Below are 20,053 nucleotides of genomic sequence, written 5' to 3'. Positions count from 1 at the left end.
AGGCTACATTTGTTCTTCTTAGAGTTACTTGCTTTTTAAAGAATTTCCTGGAGAGGATAGTGGCCAGCCCAAAGGTAGTTGATGTTTTCAGTTTGCTTATGTCACGCTGGTATAATGCTAGTTGAAAGGGATATTAGAAGTGAATGTGTAAATAGTTGTTTGTGTTTTTTTAAGATTTTATTTATTTGAGAGAGAGATAGAGCACGAGCAGGGAGGAGAGGGAGAAGTGGGCTCCCCGCTGATCAGGGAGCCCAGCAGGGGGCTTGATCCTAGAACCCTGGGATCATGACCTAAGCCTAAGGCAGAGGCTTAACCAACTGAGCCACCCAGGCACCCCAATAATATTTTGTTAACGATGTATGGTTTTCAAACTTAATGGCATGTTTATAACAGCAGTTCTCAAACTTTTTGGTCTCAGGATTTCTTTATACTCTTAAAAATTATCACAGACTCTGAAGAGCTTTTGTTTATGTGGTTGTAACTATCAGTATTTAATAGAAATTAAAATTGAGAAATCATTAACAGTTCTTTATTGTTTACAATATTAAACCTGTTACATGTTAACATATGTAGCATTTAAAAAAACATTTTCCCCAAAATAATAAGAGTGACATTGTTTTATATTTTTGCAAACCTTTCTCATGTTTGACTTAAGATAGCTGGATCCTTGTATCTGCTTCTGCATCAGTCTGTTACAGTATCACATATCATGTACCCTCTGGAAAACTTCGTTACACTGCTGTGAGAAAATGAGAATGAAAAAGGCAAAAGCTGTGATAGTATTCTTATGAAAATAGTTTTAATCCTGCAGACCCCTGCAAAGGGTTTGGGGACTTTCAAGGAGACCCACACAATACTTTGAGAATCTCTTGGCTATATGCTCTTGTATTCTGATGTCTTTAAAAAGTGTATTTGCTTTTTCCCCACTTCAAAACTAAAACTAACACATGCTTGTTGTTAAAAAAAAAAAAAAAAGTAATTATATGGAGAGTCATAACAAGGGAAATTGGGCCACCTTTAATTCCTTTCCTCTCCTTACCTATTCACTGTTAAGGTTTTTGTGTGTGATTTTCCCAGATTTGAGTGTGTGTGTTTGTACTGTGTACACTTTGTAAGTGGAAGAGAAGAGTCAAGTTAAAAGACTGAAACAAGGTTGAGAACAGGTAGAACAGTGAACAGTAGAACAAGGAGTCTGAGAGCTCTGGGTTCTAACTCCACCTCTGCCCCTCAGGCTTTGGGCAGACCTCTCCACTACCCTGGCTCAGACTCCTTAGTTCTCAGGTAAAGGGAGTCCACTGCAAGATAATTTCTTTCTTTTTTTTTTTTTTTTAAGATTTTATTTATTTATTTGACAGAGAGAGACACAGCGAGAGCAGGAACACAAGCAGGGGGAGTGGGAGAGGGAGAAGCAGGCTTCCCGTGGAGCAGGGAGCCCGATGCGGGACTCGATCCCAGGACCCTGAGATCATGACCTGAGCCGAAGGCAGACGCTTAACGACTGAGCCACCCAGGCGCTCCTGCAAGATGATTTCTAAAGGCTTTTCTAGCTCCAGGTGCCAGTGCAGTGTAGCAACTAATTCGTTTCCCAAGACCTAATGTTTAAATGCCAGAGGGGGATGGTAGAAAGTTGTGACTAAAAATGTTTGTTTTTGGTGAGACACCAGAAGGTTGTTTCTCTGGAAATGGATTCTTTTAAATTATAATTAATGTCAGCAGTAGAACTCCCACTCAGATGGTTAGAATTCTGTGGGACTCAAAATAATGGATTTATTTTTGTCTCCCTGGCACAACAATATTGTACATTGTGGTTATCTTCTCGGTATTTTGTGCCTTCTAATTTTATATAAGTGAACAGACGGTCCTGGAGGAAAAAAAAAACACTGAGTATTTATGAAAGAGGAATTTAATTCAAATTCTAAAAAGTCATGTGCTTATATAGCTTGGCATAAGACTCGCATATATAATAAATATTTTCCTTCAGGTAACAGCTGCTTATGAAAAGGAAAGCAGTCATCTGTGTGTTTGCTTGGTGAGGAGACAAATATAGCAAGTTCCCAATGTACAGAACAGCTATGTTCCAAATTTATCTTTAGCATTTTGAATACATTTTTTCATGGATATTAAGTTTATTTGTAGGTGCATACAGTCATACATTAATTAACAAGTTTAGGGCTTAGACTATGCCAGGCTATATGCTGAGTTTCCAGACTAGTACACAAAAAAATATTTGACACATAAACTAGGCCCCATATTAGTACCTTTTTTTCTTTTTCAGTAATTTTTAGTACTATATTAGTAAATTCTCTTTAAAGTTTTAATTATGGGCGCCTGCGTGGCTCAGTCATTAAGCGTCTGCCTTCAGCTCCGGTCATGATCCCACGGTCCTGGGATCAAGCCCCGCATCAGGCTCCCTGCCCCATGGGAAGTCTGCTTCTCCCTCTCCACTCCCCGTGCTTGTGTTACCTTTCTCGCTGTGTCTCTCTGTGTCAAAAAATAAATAAAATCTTTTTAAAAAAATAAAGAAAATTAAAAAATAAAGTTTTAATTACAACAGTGATTAAGAGTGTGGTCTCTGGAGCCAAGCTGCCGGTGTTCAAATACTAATTCTGCCACTTGCAAAGTGTAACTTTAGTAAAGTTACAAAACCTCTTAGTATCTTTCCTCATGTGTAAAATGGAGAAAATACCAGTACTTATCTCATCAGGTTGTTGTGAGGATTAAATGTTTGGGGTTTTTTTTATTGTGTAATTCACATAATATAAAATTAAACATTTTGAAGCGTATAGTTCAGGGACACCTGGCTGGCTCAGTCCAAATGAGTTTGAGCCCCATGTTGGGTGTAGAGCTTACTAAAAAAACAAAAACAAGCAAACAAACCCACAAAACTTTAAAGTGTACAGTTCAGCAGTACTTAGTACATTCATAATGTCTCATTCCAAAACATTTTGAGTGGATAAACAAAATGTAGTATATACACACAATCGAATATCACTCAGCCATAAAAAGGAATGAAGTACTGATATATGCTCTAAGGTGGATAAACCTTGAAAGCATTATGCTAAGTGAAAGAAGCCAGAAGCCACACACAAGAGGTCACATTTTGCATGATTGTTTTTATATGAAATTTCAGAATAGATACATCCATAGAGACAGAAAGCAGATTAGTGGTTGTTAGGGCTGAGTGGAGGGAAAGCGGAACGTGCCTGCTTTTCTTTTGAGGTGATGAAAACATGTTGGAATTTGATAGAGGTGGTGGTTGCACAACATTGTGAACATACCAAATGTCACTGAATGGTATACTTTTAAATGGTTAATTTATGTTTTGTGAATTCCACTTCAATTTAAAAATAATAATAATAAAGCCACTTGATCACTTAGATTGGCAAAAAAATTCTTAGGCAACCAAAACTAGAGTCTGCTTAATCCTATGGGTTCCTGCTCTTTCTGGCTCCAGTGCATTTCCCTTACTTTCCTGTGATCTCAGCTAAGCACTTAAAAGGTGTTTGTTATATATTATTTAGTATTTTATGTAACAGTACTAGGTATTTTGAAGCATGTTGTCTAGGCCCCTATATTGCTGGAAACAGAAACCCTCATTTCACCCTTAAATTTTTTTTTTTTTAAGATTTTATTTATTTACGGGGCGCCTGGGTTGCTTAGTCATTAAGCGACTGCCTTCAGCTCAGGTCATGATCCTGGGGTCCTGGGATAGAGCCCCACATCGGGCTCCCTGCTCAGCGGGAAGCCTGCTTCTCCCGCTCCCACTCCCCCTGCTTGTGTTCCTGCTCTCGCTATCTCTCTCTCTATCAAATAAATAAAATGTTTTTAAAAAAAGATTTTATTTATTTACTTTAGAGAGAGAGCAAGAACATGAGCAGGGAGAGGAGTGGACGGGGAGGAAGCAAGAGGGGGACAGAATCTCAAGCGGACTCTACCCTGAATGTGGAGCCTGACAGGGCTCAATCTGAGGACCCTGAAATCATGAAACCTGATCTGACCTGAGCCCAAACCAAGAGTCAGATGCATAACTGACTGAGCCACCCAGGTGCCCCTACACAATACTTCTACATATAAACCTTTAATTTCATTAATAGTGATTGGAATGGGGAGGAGGCAATGCTGGGTTTTAAGTTTACCATCTTGATCCAGTCTTTCCAGTACTAATAAATTTTAAAAAGTTATTTAGTTTTACTGATTTGAACTTTATGCTAGTCCTTGAGGAGGTAATAGACCATCGAACTCTTTGTACTGACTATTCTTTTTATCTTGGCATACTGTGTACTTCACTTGAAGATTTCAAGGTAGGTAGGCAGTTTTTTCTACCTTAGAAAACTTTGGGTGTATGTTTAAAGGTGGCAAGGAAGAGGGATGGAAATGGCCCAGTTGTTTGAAAAAGTAGTTTTCAGATAGGACTTTTCTGCCTGGAGATGCCCTATATATGCAATACCCCACATGGACATGTAGTACAAATGATGGGAAAAAAATGCCACAGCCTTCATAACCCAATAAGCATTCTCCAGCTTTCCAGTCCCCTTTTTTCTTGGAAATTGCCGGTAACATAAGCAAGGATGTGGAAGCATAGATCTGTAGACTATAAGACTTTGTGGGTCCAGTGTTTCTTGAGACATCAAATATTACCTAGTCCTTAGAAAAGAACATTTATGTTGGAGTCATCAAAAAAGCATAAATAACTGAAGGGTTAACTTGAATAAACATTTCATTAAGAATCTATGTTATGCAAAGAGACAGTAAATATTCTTGCTGGTAGAGGAGACATAAGCAAGTGCTGTGGGAACACAGAGGAACGAACAACATAGAGGAATGTACCCCGATGGGCAGGGGGTGGTAACATTCCATCTGAGTTTTGAAGAATACTAATAGGACAACACAGTGTTCTCCCTTGTCAAGCAGGCTGACCTATTTTTTTTTTTAAAGATTTTATTTATTTATTTGAGAGAAAGAGAGACAGAGAAAACAGCATGAGAGGGGAGAGGGTCAGAGGGAGAAGCAGGCTCCCCGCTGAGCAGGGAGCCCGATGCGGGACTCGATCCCAGGAGTCCGGGATCATGACCTGAGCCGAAGGCAGTTGCTTAACCAACTGAGCCACCCAGGTGCCCCAGGCTGACCTATTTAAATAGATAAGAGACCTGGCAAATGTCTCTTATCTATAAGGTTGACCTAATTTCCAGTTGTTATCATGATTAAAATATTATATGTAACTATTATTAGATTATTAGCCTAAAACTTGATCTTATGCCTGAGAATATACACCAGTGGGCCTCCCTCTGGGTTGAGAACTGTAAACCCACTGGAAGATTTCATCCCAAACTAGATGCTTGTGGTTTTTATCTGTCATAGGATTTTTTTAAAGAGAGTGGGGGAGCAGGCAGAGGGAGAGGGAGAAGCAGGCTCCCCACTGAGCAGGGACCTTCCCCCCACCCCTCAATGTGGGGTTCCATCCCAGGACCCTGGGATCATGACCTGAGCCAAAGGCAGATGCTTAACCAACTGAGCCACCCAGGTGCCCCTATCTGTCTGTCATAGGATTTTATGAATGGAAAGACTGGTGTTGGCTTCCGTCCCCGATATTTTTTGTCATTGTGTTACCCTGGATGAATTTATAGAATATTGAGCCCAGATTGTCCCTATTTAACTTAAAACACAAGCAAACAAAACTATTTTAAAGAATAATATGATTTTTACACTTCTTTTACTTTGTGGTAAATATATTGATTAAGCAAAGAGAATAGAAGTATATACCTGTTTGATTACTGGATATTTTGGTTTGTGGGGTTATCAGAGAGAGCATAGGAGCAGCAACTGACCTATGAAAGGCTAAAAAATCCATTTATCTGCTATCTTTTACATTTGTCCTGGGTTGCAAACCCCTAAGTTTGTCCTCTCCAGGGACCCACTTCATTTTCTTTTTCAGTATGAGAAAAAGATTTCTTCTGGAAAATCAAATACTTCTGTTTAAGTATATAACTATAGAACTTGAGCAATAATAATCCCAATATTGTATATGTCTGTTCACTGAAAATCTGATTTGACCCCTTGTTAATAATGAACCTTTGTTCACTTAAAAGTTGTGGCTTTTTGTTTTTGTGAAACTGTAATTGCTAAAGGCTTTTCAAACTTTTCAGGGAAGTGTGACAGCAATGACAGTATTTTTTCCCTTGGATACAGCTCGACTCCGACTTCAAGGTGAGTACCTTTTGTAGGCATCATATTCTTTTCATTTGGTGTCAGGAAGCAAACATATTTTTCTCATAAGTTCTAAGTTAACATAAGGATATCTGTTTTGTTAGTGATCTACCCTTGTCTGTTTCCACTGACTTTAAATACTGGTCATCATTGCTGTTTCCTAATTAACAGAGAGGCATTCATGGATGAGTTATAGTCTCAGCCACTCTCTGAGAGAACCTGAGTGGGTTTGCATTAATAATTGTGAATCATTACAATTCTTTCTAATAAACAATATAACTTTTTTAAAAAGATTTTATTTATTTATTTGACAGAGAGAGAAAAAGATCAAGCACAGCAGGAGGAGAGGCAGAGGGAGAGGGAGAAGCAGACGCCCGATACAGGGCTGATCCCAGGACTCTGGGATCACGACCCGAGCCCAAGGCAGACACTTAACCGACTGAGCCCCTCAGGCTCCCTGATTTTTTTTTTTTTTAAAGTAATCTCTACATACAACGTGGGGCTTGAATTTACAAACCCGAGATCAAGAGTTGCGTGCTCTACCAACTAAGCCAGCCAGGTGCCCGCACAACATGACTTTTTTAAGGCACAGTGGGGAGAGTTTTTGCTGGGGGTAGATCTTCTCAAAAGAGAACAAAGAATAGGAGACACGGTGGAGCCAAACACCCACAGTCACTGCTAAATTGGGCATGTAGTCCTAGTTTGCCTCTTTTGCATTATAGGACTAGGCAACTCTCTATAATTCCTGCTTGTTTTTTCCCCAGTATTTTTCAACTTAAAATTATAAACCTGTGCCAGAACTTACGTGAAGAGATAAGAATAGATTAGCTTTGAATAAACTAATTCCTATGTTAAAACCCTTCATGGCTATTATTATAAATTAATTTTAGAGTTTTGTGATAGGTTTTTTCATATGACTCAAAACCAAAAATATATAAAACAATGCACAGTACAGTGGAAAATCTTACTCTTATCTGCCCCTTTTCCCCTTTTCTGTCCTCTGCAGATAACATCTTTATTATTCCCTCAAATGGTCTTGCAGAGTTTCATTATGGAATAACAAGCAAAAAATTTTCTCCCATCCTTCCACAAAAAGCATATTTGTCACACTGTTCTGTAGCTTACATTTTTCACTTAACAGCATATTTTGGATGCCTTCCAAATCAGTGCTTTGGGAGCTTCTTCATCCTTCTAGCTGTAGAATGGTTCCATACTGTAGATGCACCAGAACCTGTTTCCCCTTCCCCTATTGTAGATTCTTGGGTGGTTTCTTCTCTCTCTCTCTCTTTTTTTTTTTTAATTTTATTTATTATTTGAGAGAGAGACAGAGAGTGTGATCAGGGGGAGGAGCAGAGGGAGAGGGACAAGCAGACTCCATGCTGAGTGTGGATCCCCATGCAGGGCCTGATCCCACCACTCTAAGATCACAACCTGAGCCAAAACCAAGAGCTGGATGACCAACTGACTGAACCACCCAGGCACCCCTCTTCTCTTTTGTAGAATAGACTTGTTCATATGCTGCTTAGTTTCTGTAAGTTCTATGGGATAAATTCCCAGAAGTGAGATTGCTGGATCAAAGGGTAAGCCTGTTTGTAATTTTGATAGCTATGGCCAGATTGCCTTCTGTAGGAGCTTCCTATTCACCATCCCAAAAACCGTATAGATAACAATTTTAATTCTTAGGAAATTGTTCCATTTCTACATTTTTATGTTTTCAAAATATTCTCCAAATGTGGGTAGGAAATGTGAAGTTAATTGAGGTTTTGTGATTTTCAGTGAGAATGCTAAGAAAAGCAGAGTTCTCATCCTTTTTTTAGTTTTAAATAAGTTCTAGGCCCAAGGTGGGTCTCAAACTCATGATCTTGAGATCAAGAGTCACGTATTCTACCAACTGAACCAGCCAGGCACCCCAGTTCTCATCTTTTTGAGACCTTTTATTTTTTAGATTAGGAAATAGAGCACAAGCCTGAAACTTTGAAACCTGGAGTTTTAATCCTGGCTCTGCTGCCAACTACATGTGTCCTTCACAGCTTTTGGTCTGGCCTCTCCACTAACAAGGAGATGGTAATTCATTTCCTCTTTACTTTATAAGATGTTAAGATAAAAATGAGAATATGTAACTGAAAAAAAAAAAAAACCAAAACAAAGCCTTATGAAATATAAGATTTCTGTCACATCTTTTGCTTTGGGAATTAGGTGTTTAATTAAAATGCTTAAAGGTTCATGAATAACAGATGAGACCCAAGGAATCCTCAGTTGGGAATTTAGCACACAGGAACAAGGAGGATTGGTGAGTTCTGAGGCAAGTTAGGGAGCTCAAAGAACGGGGTGGGAGATTGCTCAGGTGAGGTACATGGCACTTCAGTGAAACTTGTTGATGCTAAAGATAATAGTTCTCAAAGGATTTAGTTTAAACGTTTATTCTTTTATCTTATAGTTGATGAGAAAAGAAAGTCCAAAACTACACACATGGTGCTCCTCGAGATCATTAAGGAAGAAGGCCTGTGAGTACCACCTTGCCCATTTTGTTAGACAAAGCAGCCCGTTAGGAGATTGCTGGGCCTCTAGCACACCTGCACTCACTCTCTTTCCATTCTCGTAGACTTAAAGTAGTTGTGAATCTGTAATTGCCCGACTTGTAAGTACATAATTGTTTTCATCTCTTAAAGTTTTGTAGCTGGCCATTTTGATTCTTGATCATAGAGTCTTCCATGAAACCAATGCTTTATTTTATGTTTTATGGTTTTTTTACAGTGAGCTGAAGAAGCTGTTGTTTAGTTCATTCCTATCAGATGCATTCAGATTATGTATTTTTTTTTTTGACTTTTTATTTGGAAATAATTTCAAGTTCACAAAAAGTTGCAAAACTGAAAGCAGTACAAAGAATATCAGTATATGCTTTACCCAGATCCACCTATTAACACTTTTTTCCCATTTATTTTCCCTGTTGTTCTTATGTTCTCTCCCCACTTTCTCTCTCCTTCCCCCTTCTGTCTTTATTACACACACACCACACAGACTTTTTTCAGAATTATTTAAGAATAAGTTACACACCATACATCAAAGCCTTTTACCCCTATGATGTTGACATTTTTAAAGAATATAGCTCCCCTCCCCCCCTTTTTTAAAATAAAATGTTTCTCATTTTAAGTTTGCCTCATGTTTCTTTATGACTAGACTGAGGCTATGCATTCTTGACCAGAATAATGCATAGGTGATATTATGTCCTTAGGATATCACATCTGGAGTCACGTATTGTCCCCCTGCCCTTCATTGGTTAATTATGATTTCTCAGATTCAGGTTAGCCACTGAATCATTTAATTTTTCCTCTCTTGCAACTATCAGCAGTCTATGAAGAGAAACTTTATTTAGTAGCAGTATAGACTCAGAAATTCCTGGTTTTTCAGTGGTTTACAATTGATTACTATACTATATTATTTTGGTGTTGAAACTGTCACAGGTGGGAGCCCCTTCAGCCTGGTTCCTGTGCCCTAATAACATGCCGCCATCACTTCTTTTTTTTTTTTTTACACTTATTATGTCTATATTTACTTCATTTTCAAGTGTTGTTACCCTATAATAAAATGTGAATGATGCTATATTAACTAACAGCCATGAAGAAATTGTCTCTAATTTTACATAGTAATTTGCAGAAGGAAACCAAGGGGAGGAAACTAGTAAAATCAGTCATTGAAAGTGTGTTGTTTCTTTGGCATCATTAATGGTAGGAAAGATTTCGTGGTTTGGACAGCCTTTAGAATGTGAGATATACGTACAGTTTGGAGTATGTTGTAGTGTCGGAGTGAACTTTGAGAATATGTGAATGATGGTCAGCCTTTCCTAGGACTTTGCCCATTTCCACTAGCTTTTGTCCAGCATCTTTACATTGCTTATTGTGTTTTTCCTCTAGCCTGGCACCATATCGAGGGTGGTTTCCAGTTATCTCCAGTCTCTGCTGCTCCAATTTTGTCTATTTCTACACTTTTAATAGTCTCAAAGCTGTCTGGGTCAAAGGTCAACGTTCTACTACTGGAAAAGATCTAGTAGTTGGATTTGTTGCAGGTAACAAAGTTTTCTGAGTATAAAATTTTTTATATTTTAATATTTATCTTATGGTTCATATATTCCCTAAGAGGTTGTTTTAGCACAAAGTAATGCTACAAAGAATATAATTAATTTTCTGACTTGGCTCTCTGTGTGTATGTGTGTGTTTGGTAAAAATATATAACATATAATTTACCATTTTAACAATTTTTAAGTGTATGCTTTAATAGTAAGTTTATTTACATTATTGTGAAACAGATCTCCAGAACATTTTCATCTTATAAATGTGAAACTCTATAACCATTAGACAGCAACTCCCCCTTACCCCCTTCTCCGACCCCATTCTTTATGTTTCTATAAATCTGACTACTTTAGATGCCTTATATAACTGGAATCATACAGCATTTTTCTTTTTGTGACTGGCTCATTTCATTCAGCATAATGTTCTCAAGGTTCATTCATGTTCTAGGATGTAACAGGGTTTCTATTTTTTTTAAGGCTAAATAATATTTACTTGTATGTATATACCACATTTTGTTTATCCATTCATCTATTGATGGACATTTAGGTTGTTTCTAACTCTTGGATACTGTGAATAGTTGCTGTTATAAACATGGGTTGTACAAATATATCTCTTCAAGTCCCTGCTTTCAGTTCTTTTGGATATATACCCAGAAGTGAGATTGCAGGATCATATGTTAGGGGGTTTTTTTTCTGTGTGTGTGTGTGTTTTGTTTTTTGTCTGTTTTTTTATTTCGTGAGGAACCACCATACTGTTTTCCACAGCAGTTATGCCATTTTATAATCCCACCAGCTGGGGTTTTAAATTCTCCACATCCTTACCAGCTTTTGTTACTTTCTGGGTGTTTTTTGTTTGTTTGTTTATTTTTTGAAAAGGAATTCTATTTATTAACATATAATGTATTATTTGTTTCAGAGGCACAGGTCTGTGATTCATCAGTCTTACACAATTCACAGCTCTCACCATAGCACATGCCCTCCCCAATGTCCATCGCCCAGCCACCCCATCCCTCCCACCCCCCTCCACTCCAGCAACCCTCAGTTTGTTTCCTGAGATTAAGAGTCTCTTATAGTTTGTCTCCCTCTCTGGTTTTGTCTTGTTTCATTTTTCCCTCCCTTCCCTATGATCCTCTGCCTTGTTTCTCAAATTCTGCGTATCAGTGAGATCATATGATAATTGTCTTTCTCTGATTGACTTATTTCACTTAGCATAATACCCTGTAGTTCCATCCACGTTGTTGCAATGGCAAGATTTCATTTTTTGATGGCTGCATAATATTCCATTGTGTATATATATACTACATCTTCTTTATCAATTCATCTGTTGATGGACATCTAGGCTCTTTCCAAAGTTTGGCTATTGTGGACATTGCTGCTATAAACATTGGGGTGCACGTGCCCCTTGGGATCACTACATTTATATCTTTGGGGTAAATACCCAGTAGTGCAATTGCTGGGTCGTAGGGTAGCTCTATTTTCAACTTTTTGAGGAACCACCATACTGTTTTCCAGAGTGGCTGTGCCAGCTTGCATTGTAAGAGGGTTCCTTTCTGGGTGTTTTTGCTTTGATAACAGCCATCCCAATCATAGTGTGAGGTGATATTTCACTGTGGTTTGATTTGCATTCCTCTGATGAGTAGTGATGTTGAGCATCTTTTCATATGCTTTATTGGCCATTTGTATATCATCTTTGGAGAAATGTCTGTTCAAGTCCTTTTCCCATTTTTTAATAGAGTTATTTGATATTTTATTGTTGAGCTGTAGGTATTTTTTATATATTCTGGATATTATTAGCCCCTCATGAGATACATGATTTGCAAGTATGTTCTCCCATTCTCTGTTGCCTTTTACTCTGTTGATTATGTTCTTTGTTGCTCAAAAATTTTAAGTTTGATATTTGTCCTATTTGTCTATTTTTGCTTTTCTGTCTGTGCTTTTGGTGTCACATCCAAGAAGTCATTGCTATGTCTAATGTCATGAAAACATTTTCTGCTTTGTTTTCTTCTAGGAGTTTTATACTTTTAGGTCTTACATTTGGGTCTTTAATCCATTTAGAATAATTTTTTTAATCTTTAATTTAGAATAAATTTTTGTATGTGGTGTAAGATACAGGTCCAACTTCATTCTTTTTTGTGTGTGGATATCCAGTTTTCCTAATACCATTTGATGAGATTGTCCTTTCCCCATTGAGTGGTCCTGATACCCTTGTGGAAGGTCATTGACCATATACACAAAAAGGTTTATTTCTGAGCTGACTTGGCTTATTTCGTCTTTTTAATCCAGAGAAGATAGTTTTATCCCTGTTTAGCAGTGTTCCAGAATTTATGGAAATTAAAGTCTCTCTCTTTTTTTAAAAAAAGATTTTATTTATTTATTTACAGAGAGAGAGAGCGTGCAATCAGGGGGTGGGGAGGGGCAGAGGGAGAGAGAGAATCCCAAGCAGACTCCATGCTGAGCGGGGAGCCTGACACAGGGCTTGATCTCATGACCCTGAGATCATGACCTGAGCCAAAATCAAGAGTCAGACACTTAACCAACCGAGCCACCCAGGTGCCCCAAGTTTCTTTAAAAAGAAAACGATTACAATACCTTCCCTGCTTGCTTTCCATGATTTTTATTTTACTCTTTTTTTTAATTGAGTAAACTCTACCCCCAACGTGGGGCTCAAACTCATGACCCCAAGATCAAGAGTCACATGCTCTACTGACTGAACCAGTCAGATGCCCCCCATGATTTATTTTTTGACTGAGGTCTACATGAGATGTTTAACATGAACGGGACTGACTACATAATTTGCAAGGTCTAGTACAAAATGAAAATGCAGGACTCCTTGTTCACAATTTATTAGCATTTCAAGACAGTTGGCAATGAGATTAAACCAGGCACAAGTTGGGTTGCACACCCATGAAGCCCACCATGAGTGTGAAAACAAATATGACAAAGATATTTTAGCACACAGCCCAGTGTAGTTAGTATCATAATGGTTAATGCTTTAGAGGTTCATAGGAAGAAGAGAGATCACTTTTAGCTGGGAGGGATCTGCTTATAGAAAGCCGTGGCTCTTGAACTGGGCACGATTAGTAACTTTTGTAGATGAGTGGTGATAGTTTTCTAATGGAGAGAATGGTAGGGAATTGAGGAAATACAGGACCATGTTTAGAACAGTGAGCTCTCTAATTTAGTTAGTAAGTGAAGTGAGCACAAGAACATGAGCAATAAGGTTGGAGAAGTAAACAGGAGCCAGATTTTAGAAGACTTTGGATCCTTGTCATCTGAGATTTTAAAAGCTCTAGGGAGCCATTAACCTGATATTATGAATATTTAGTTACTGTCTGTGTCTCCTTAGTGGAATGTGAGCTCCATAAGAGCAAGTATCTTAAATATATGTATGTTTAATATATATATTTATATAATATATATTTATATGTATATTTAAGATAACAATATGTAGATATATAGATAATATATAGATAAAAAATATATATGGGTATTTTATATATATGGCTATATATATATATACACACACATACACAAAGATACAGAACAGATATATATATGTTACAATTAAATATATTTTTATATGTAATGTATCTTATATATAATTATATGTAAGATTACATATATACATATATGTGTTAATGCATACTTATATATATATATCATACCTCTTCTTAGGGAGTATATATACATGTTTCCTCCTCCTACTATGACTATATTCCCAGTAAGAACAATTCCTAACATGTGCTCAATAAATATTTGCTGGGTGAACAAAATATTTGTTAAATTAGTCAGAGTTTTACTAAAGAGATGGAAAGAAAGTAGATATATTTCCTATTTTTTTGGTGTATTTATCCATTTTAGTCTGTAACTAAATTAATTAATTAATTAATTTATTTTTAAAGATTTTATCTATCTATTTGACAGAGAGAGACGGAGCCAGAGAGCACAAGCTTGGGGAATGGCAGGGGGAGAGGAAGAAGCTAAGCAGGGAGCCCAACTTGGAGTGTGATCCCAGGCCCCCAGGATCATGACCTGAGCCAAAGGCAGATGCTTAACTGACTGAGCCACACAGGCACCCCTAAATTAATTGATTTAACTGTTGTACTTTTAGTGTTCTATTTTGTGGAATCACTTTTTGGTATATTTGAAAAATTAGTACTTTGGGAGCCACACAATTGAATAATGTAAATGTCCATTTGAAATTTATTTATTTATTTATTTATTTATTTTTAAAGATTTTATTTATTTATTTGAGAGAGAGAATGAGATAGAGAGAGAGCATGAGAAGGGGGAGGGTCAGAGGGAGAAGCAGACTCCCCGCCGAGCAGGGAGTCCGATGCGGGACTCGATCCCGGGACTCCAGGATCATGACCTGAGCCGAAGGCAGTCGCTTAACCAACTGAGCCACCCAGGCGCCCTCCATTTGAAATTTAAATGAGTTAATTAAAAAGTAGTTACCAGTCCAAGAGTATTCATGCCCCACAAGTTTTCCTCTTTACCAGTATGAGGCCACTGATGTGTTTTGGCTTGGTCTCTGAGCTTTTCTTCTGCTTAATACTCTCATTTTGGTCTTAGGTTGATTTAGATCTAATTAACTTTCACCTGTACCAACCTTTTTATTTTATTTTTTTAAAAAGATTTTTATTTATTTGACAGAGAGAGACACAGCAAGAGAGGGAACACAAGCAGGGGGAGTGGAGAGGGAGAAGCAGGCTTCCCGCAGAGCAGGGAGCCTGATTTGGGGCTCGATCCCGGGACCCTGGGATCATGACTTGAGCCGAAGGCAGACGCTTAACGACTGAGCCACCCAGGCGCCCCCCCCCAACCATTTTTTTAATTGAGTTATAATTGATGTATAACATTATATTAGTTTCAGGTGTACAACATAATGATTTGATATTTGTATATATTGCAAAATGATAGTTAACATCCATCACCACACAGTTAAATTTTTTTTTCCTTGTGGTGAGAACTTTTTTTTTTTAAGATTTTATTTTTAAGTGATCTCTACCCCCAGTATGGGGCTCGAACCCACAACCCTGGAGATCAAGAGTCACATGCTCCGCCAACTGAACCAGCCAGGCACTCCTGTGGTGAGAACTTTTAAGATCTACTCTCTTAGCAACTTTCAAATACATAGTACAATATTATTAACTATAGTCACCATGCTGTTCATTACATCCCCATGACTTATTTATTTTATAAGTGAAAGTGTGTACCTTTTGACCACCCACCAGGCCAACTTTTACATAGAGTATAACACACAGGATTTTATTCTCTGAGGAAATGAATAAAGATTTGTAAGTAACTCAGGATAGAAATCCAGGAGTCATCATAGCGAGTGCTCTCTCACCCTCCACAATCGTTTGGTCAAGAACCATCAGTCTCAGGGATGCCTGACTGGCTCAGTCAGTAGAGCATGTGACATTTAGTCTCGGGGTTGAGTATTTGAGTCCTATGTTGGGCATAGAGATTACTTAAAATAAAAAAAAGAACCATCATCAGTCTGTCTCCTAAGTATCTCTAGAATCCATTCCTTCTTTTCCATATCCATAGCCTTTTCTGTTGTTGCCTCTGAATCTTCCTTTTTTTTTTTTTTTTTTAAGATTTTATTTATTTATTTTGACAGAGAGAGACACAGCGAGAGAGGGAACACAAGCAGGGGGAGTGGGAGAGGGAGAAGCAGGCTTCCCGCTGAGCAGGGAGCCCAATGCGGGGCTCGATCCCAGGACCCTGGGATCATGACCTGAGCCGAAGGCAGCTGCTTAACGACTGAGCCACCCAGGCGCCCCTGAAGTCTTCCTTACTTACCTACTTTGCATAATCCTGCCTAGCTAACCTTTCTGGAAGAATAGTTTTCTAACAGTGTCATAACTCCAAGAATTCAAGTTTGAGATTTGTTCACTTGGGAAAAAAATCAGAATAGATTCAAGGATATCCTGTACAGAAGGAACCTTCTTTTTTACATAATTGCAACAAATGGCTATCTAGTATTATGTTTAATACCTGAGACCAAGTATTTGTAAAATTTTAATTTTAATATATTTTAGATTACTGTAGTTTTATGTATTGACATTTAGAAGTTTATCACTCACTGTCAAGGACTAACTCAATAACTTTGCATGAAACTACTAATTCATGAAATATATGACAAAATCTTTTTAAATTTTATTTATTTATTTTTATTAACATATAATGTATTATTTGTTTCAGGGGTACAGGTCTGTGATTCATCAGTCTTACACAACACACAGCGCTCACCATAACACATACCCTCCCCAATGTCCATCCCCCAGCCACCCCATCCCTCCACCCACCTCCCCTCTAGCAACCCTCAGTACGAAATCTTTTTTAATTGTTCAAAGCTGTTTATTTGCTGACATCTGACATCCCATTCTCCACCAGGTACACAACACCCTTGTTATTCTTTCTCTCACTGTGCTCTGCTTTTTTCCTTTTTAACTCTTACACATCTATAATCACAGTAGATTCCCCTATACGTAACACAGCTAGACTGGTATGGTAGGGCAGTTAGTTTTTAAAAGTCAGTTGACATAGGGAGTATCATAAATAGCCTACTTACCTTGTATTTTATTTTAACTTAAGATGTATAAATATATACTTTTTCATTTTCTTCAATACATGGTGAAGGCTTATTGGTTCACTGATAGGAGTTTTATGCCTTTTCTTGTACATACCCCATACCTATAAAGTTTTGCCTACCATAACAGATTCAACTGACGTAAGCAGGTTTGAGAAAAGACATATCATTCTCATTCACTTACACTCTGAAGTGTTTTCTGGAGTATGTGAAAGAAAGGTGCAATGGGTCTGTGTCAGTTATGAGCCTCATCTGTTATATGTCTTATCAGAGAGATGGTGGGGAACTGCTGTTCTGAAACCCAAATCTAATAATGTTATCTCCAGCTTCAAACCCCTTGATGTCTGCCACTTGCATGTAGGATAAAGTCATGGTACCTACAGCATAAAAGGCCCCCACCGTATACGGGATAAGAGCCCAACATACAAGATCTGCTGTGATCCTGCTTACCTCTAGCTTGATCTCTACTGTTCCCATCCTCTCTTGGAAAACTGTGATTCCTTGAATGTACCAAGCCATTTAATGACATCCTTCTACAGCTACTGTTGTCTGTCTGATACACAGTCACGACCCCACCTGCTGCCCCAAACAAAGGATTATCCAGCTCACAATCAAAATGTGGATTGTATAACAGTTGAGAGACCCTTGGTCAAATGTATTTTATAGTCCTTTATAATTCTGAGATTCTCTGATTATAGGGTCTCTTTTTCTGAAAGTAAGGAATTCTTTGGGAATTACTTTTGTGAGTTTTAAATTTCTCCTCATAACATGTTTTCATATCTTAATACCTATGCATTCTTAGAATTAGAACCACTTTTTCTTTTCCTGCTGTGAGCCTTGTCATGTATTAAAATCACTGTAGAAATGAGTTTCATTGTCTCCAAGGAGAACTAGGAACAGTATAATTGTTATTCAAATTCTGCTTGAAACTTAGAAACTTATTACTTACTGTATTTTCATAGGAAAAAAGCTCATATAGCTTGATACCTTGGGAAGAGATTTGGGAACAGAATCTCACAGAAAATTTAAATGAAGACGATACTTGCCATTTTTATGAAATTGGGATTTTTACCCATAACTGTTTTTGAATGCCAGTGGTGTTATTGTTGACAGTTCATATTCCTTTCCTGCCCTCCAGTCTTAAATCTGGTAAGGCAGGTTTGTTCCTGTTGTGTATCAAGTTGCATTCCTTCATAGGGAGCCAAGTGGTTAGATTTATTTATGACCTTGATCTGCCCTTTTCTTGTATCAGTGGTCATTGCACTTATTTCCCAGAAGTCATACACAATTAGCATACTTCTTTTTTGTTCTCTCTCCGTAACAGACTCACTGCTAATAAAACTATTTTGTTTTCAAGATTTCAGAAGTAAACAGCTGTGTTCCAATTATTCCTTGAATCAGTGAATAATTTCAGTGTGTGTGTTCAGTTATTGTTCATCTCTTAATTTTGCTTCTGTTTTCTTGTAAATGATTTTTTACAAAGAAAAACGAAAGTGGAATCATTTGCATTGAAAGAAAAACAATTTCTTGTCATTAAGTAGGTAAAATATTAGTATTCGCATCTTAGAAGTGAAGTAACAACCACAGCTTAGAACTGAAAAAACTTTCTACATGGGCTTATAAATAAGCAGACAACTTTATCCTTCAGCCATATCCATCATGCGTTAGTGAAGTTGGAATCTCTCATCATGACTGTTTGTAGCTTGTTTTTCTTCCGTGGAATGCTGTCCTTTACTTCAGGAAAGTTTTGGATCCTCAAATATTTTGAGTGTCTTTTCCCAGAACTCATAAAATTAATAGTGATTAAAAAATACCTCTCCATCTATTTTGGCTTAGAGGATGAACAAAGTACTTGAACTTCTCAGATAAAAAGCTTCAAAATACAAGTGTTTTCACAAGGACTTTATATTCTCTTCTTTAAATGGTATAGTGCAGGGGCGCCTGGGTGGCTCAGTTGGTTAAGCGACTGCCTTCGGCTCAGGTCATGATCCTGGAGTCCCGGGATCGAGTCCCGCATCGGGCTCCCTGCTCAGCAGGGAGTCTGCTTCTCCCTCTGACCCTCCTCCCTCTCATGCTCTCTGTCTTTCATTCTCTCTCTCTCAAATAAATAAATAAAATCTTTAAAAAAAATGAAAAATAAAAAAAAATAAATGGTATAGTGCATTTTTGTACTTGAGATTGTCCTAAGAATCCTCTCAGTCTTTCAGCTCAAAACAAAGATATATATGAAAGCAGAATTTTATTTTTTTAAAAAATTTTTTAAAGGACTCTCTCTCTTTTTTTTTTTTTTAGATTTTATTTCTTTATTAGAGAGAGAGAGATAGGGAGAGCAGGAACACAAGCAGGGGGAGTGGGAGAGGGAGAAGCGGGCTTCCCGCCGAGCAGGGAGCCCGATGTCAGGCTGGATCCCAGGACCCTGGGATCATGACCTGAGCCAAAGGCAGATGCTTAAAAACTGAGCCACTCAGGCGTCCCGAAAGCAGAATTTTAAATGATGGTTAAATCTTAAATCTAGGCTGGATTGCCTCCGATGTGTTTTGTGGGTAATTACCTCTTGAATAGAGCATGAAAGGAATTTTGATTTCTGAAGAGTTTGTTTAATAGACAACACATTTCATTTGTTTAAAAAGGTTTTTACACTTTGCCTATCTACATTATCTACAGAAGCCTGTGATCTCTGTTTCTGAGCTCTCCTGTCTTCATCTGAAAAAAAAAATGCAATAGACTGCTCAGTAGTACTTTCTAGTCTCATTTTTCTTGCTGTTGATTTTTCTGTCAAGTGATGTGTGCATTGCATTCAATAGGAACACATTATAAAGTCTGGGCAAGTAGGCATGTATTGATATTCTTCTATCTTGACCTCTTGAGCACTGGCACTTTTTTAAAAATGAGACTAGCAAGAATCTCTAGGTAAGGCTTTTTCAGATTATGATCAATGCCTTAAGTGACAATGCATGAGTATAGTGAGTCATAACTAAAGATGACTCCTTGTGTGTTATGTGACTCTAAAAATATAATGAATACAGCTCATAAAATTTTTGATAATGTCTTTTATTTTGAGAAAAGTATTCTCATAATGCTCTTAAGAAAGAGATAACAAATTATCTTACTTTAGCAACTATATACAACAGATGAAAAAATAGGATTTTAATCTCTTGGCTGTTTCATCGAGCTTGTCTTTG

At 37.7% G+C, this 20,053-nt stretch overlaps 1 protein-coding gene across 4 annotated transcripts in view; it reads left to right on the top strand.

Annotated features, from left to right (window-relative positions):
* Positions 1–20,053, top strand: part of SLC25A17 (solute carrier family 25 member 17) — a 47,933-nt gene that overhangs the window by 14,198 nt on the left and 13,682 nt on the right. For all 4 annotated transcript variants that reach the window (XM_078076674.1, XM_078076672.1, XM_078076671.1 and 1 more), the window contains 3 exons: positions 6,144–6,204; positions 8,642–8,708; positions 10,116–10,267. In XM_078076674.1, the coding sequence (XP_077932800.1) occupies positions 6,159–6,204; positions 8,642–8,708; positions 10,116–10,267 (265 nt within the window). In that variant the 5' untranslated portion in view covers positions 6,144–6,158. The remainder of the gene's footprint in view (positions 1–6,143; positions 6,205–8,641; positions 8,709–10,115; positions 10,268–20,053) is intronic.

Source organism: Halichoerus grypus, chromosome 6 (genome assembly GCF_964656455.1).
Source record: "Halichoerus grypus chromosome 6, mHalGry1.hap1.1, whole genome shotgun sequence".
Classification (NCBI taxonomy): Eukaryota; Metazoa; Chordata; class Mammalia; order Carnivora; family Phocidae; genus Halichoerus; species Halichoerus grypus.
Note: the sequence above shows the minus strand (reverse complement) of the source record. Positions and strands in the feature narration are given on the sequence as shown.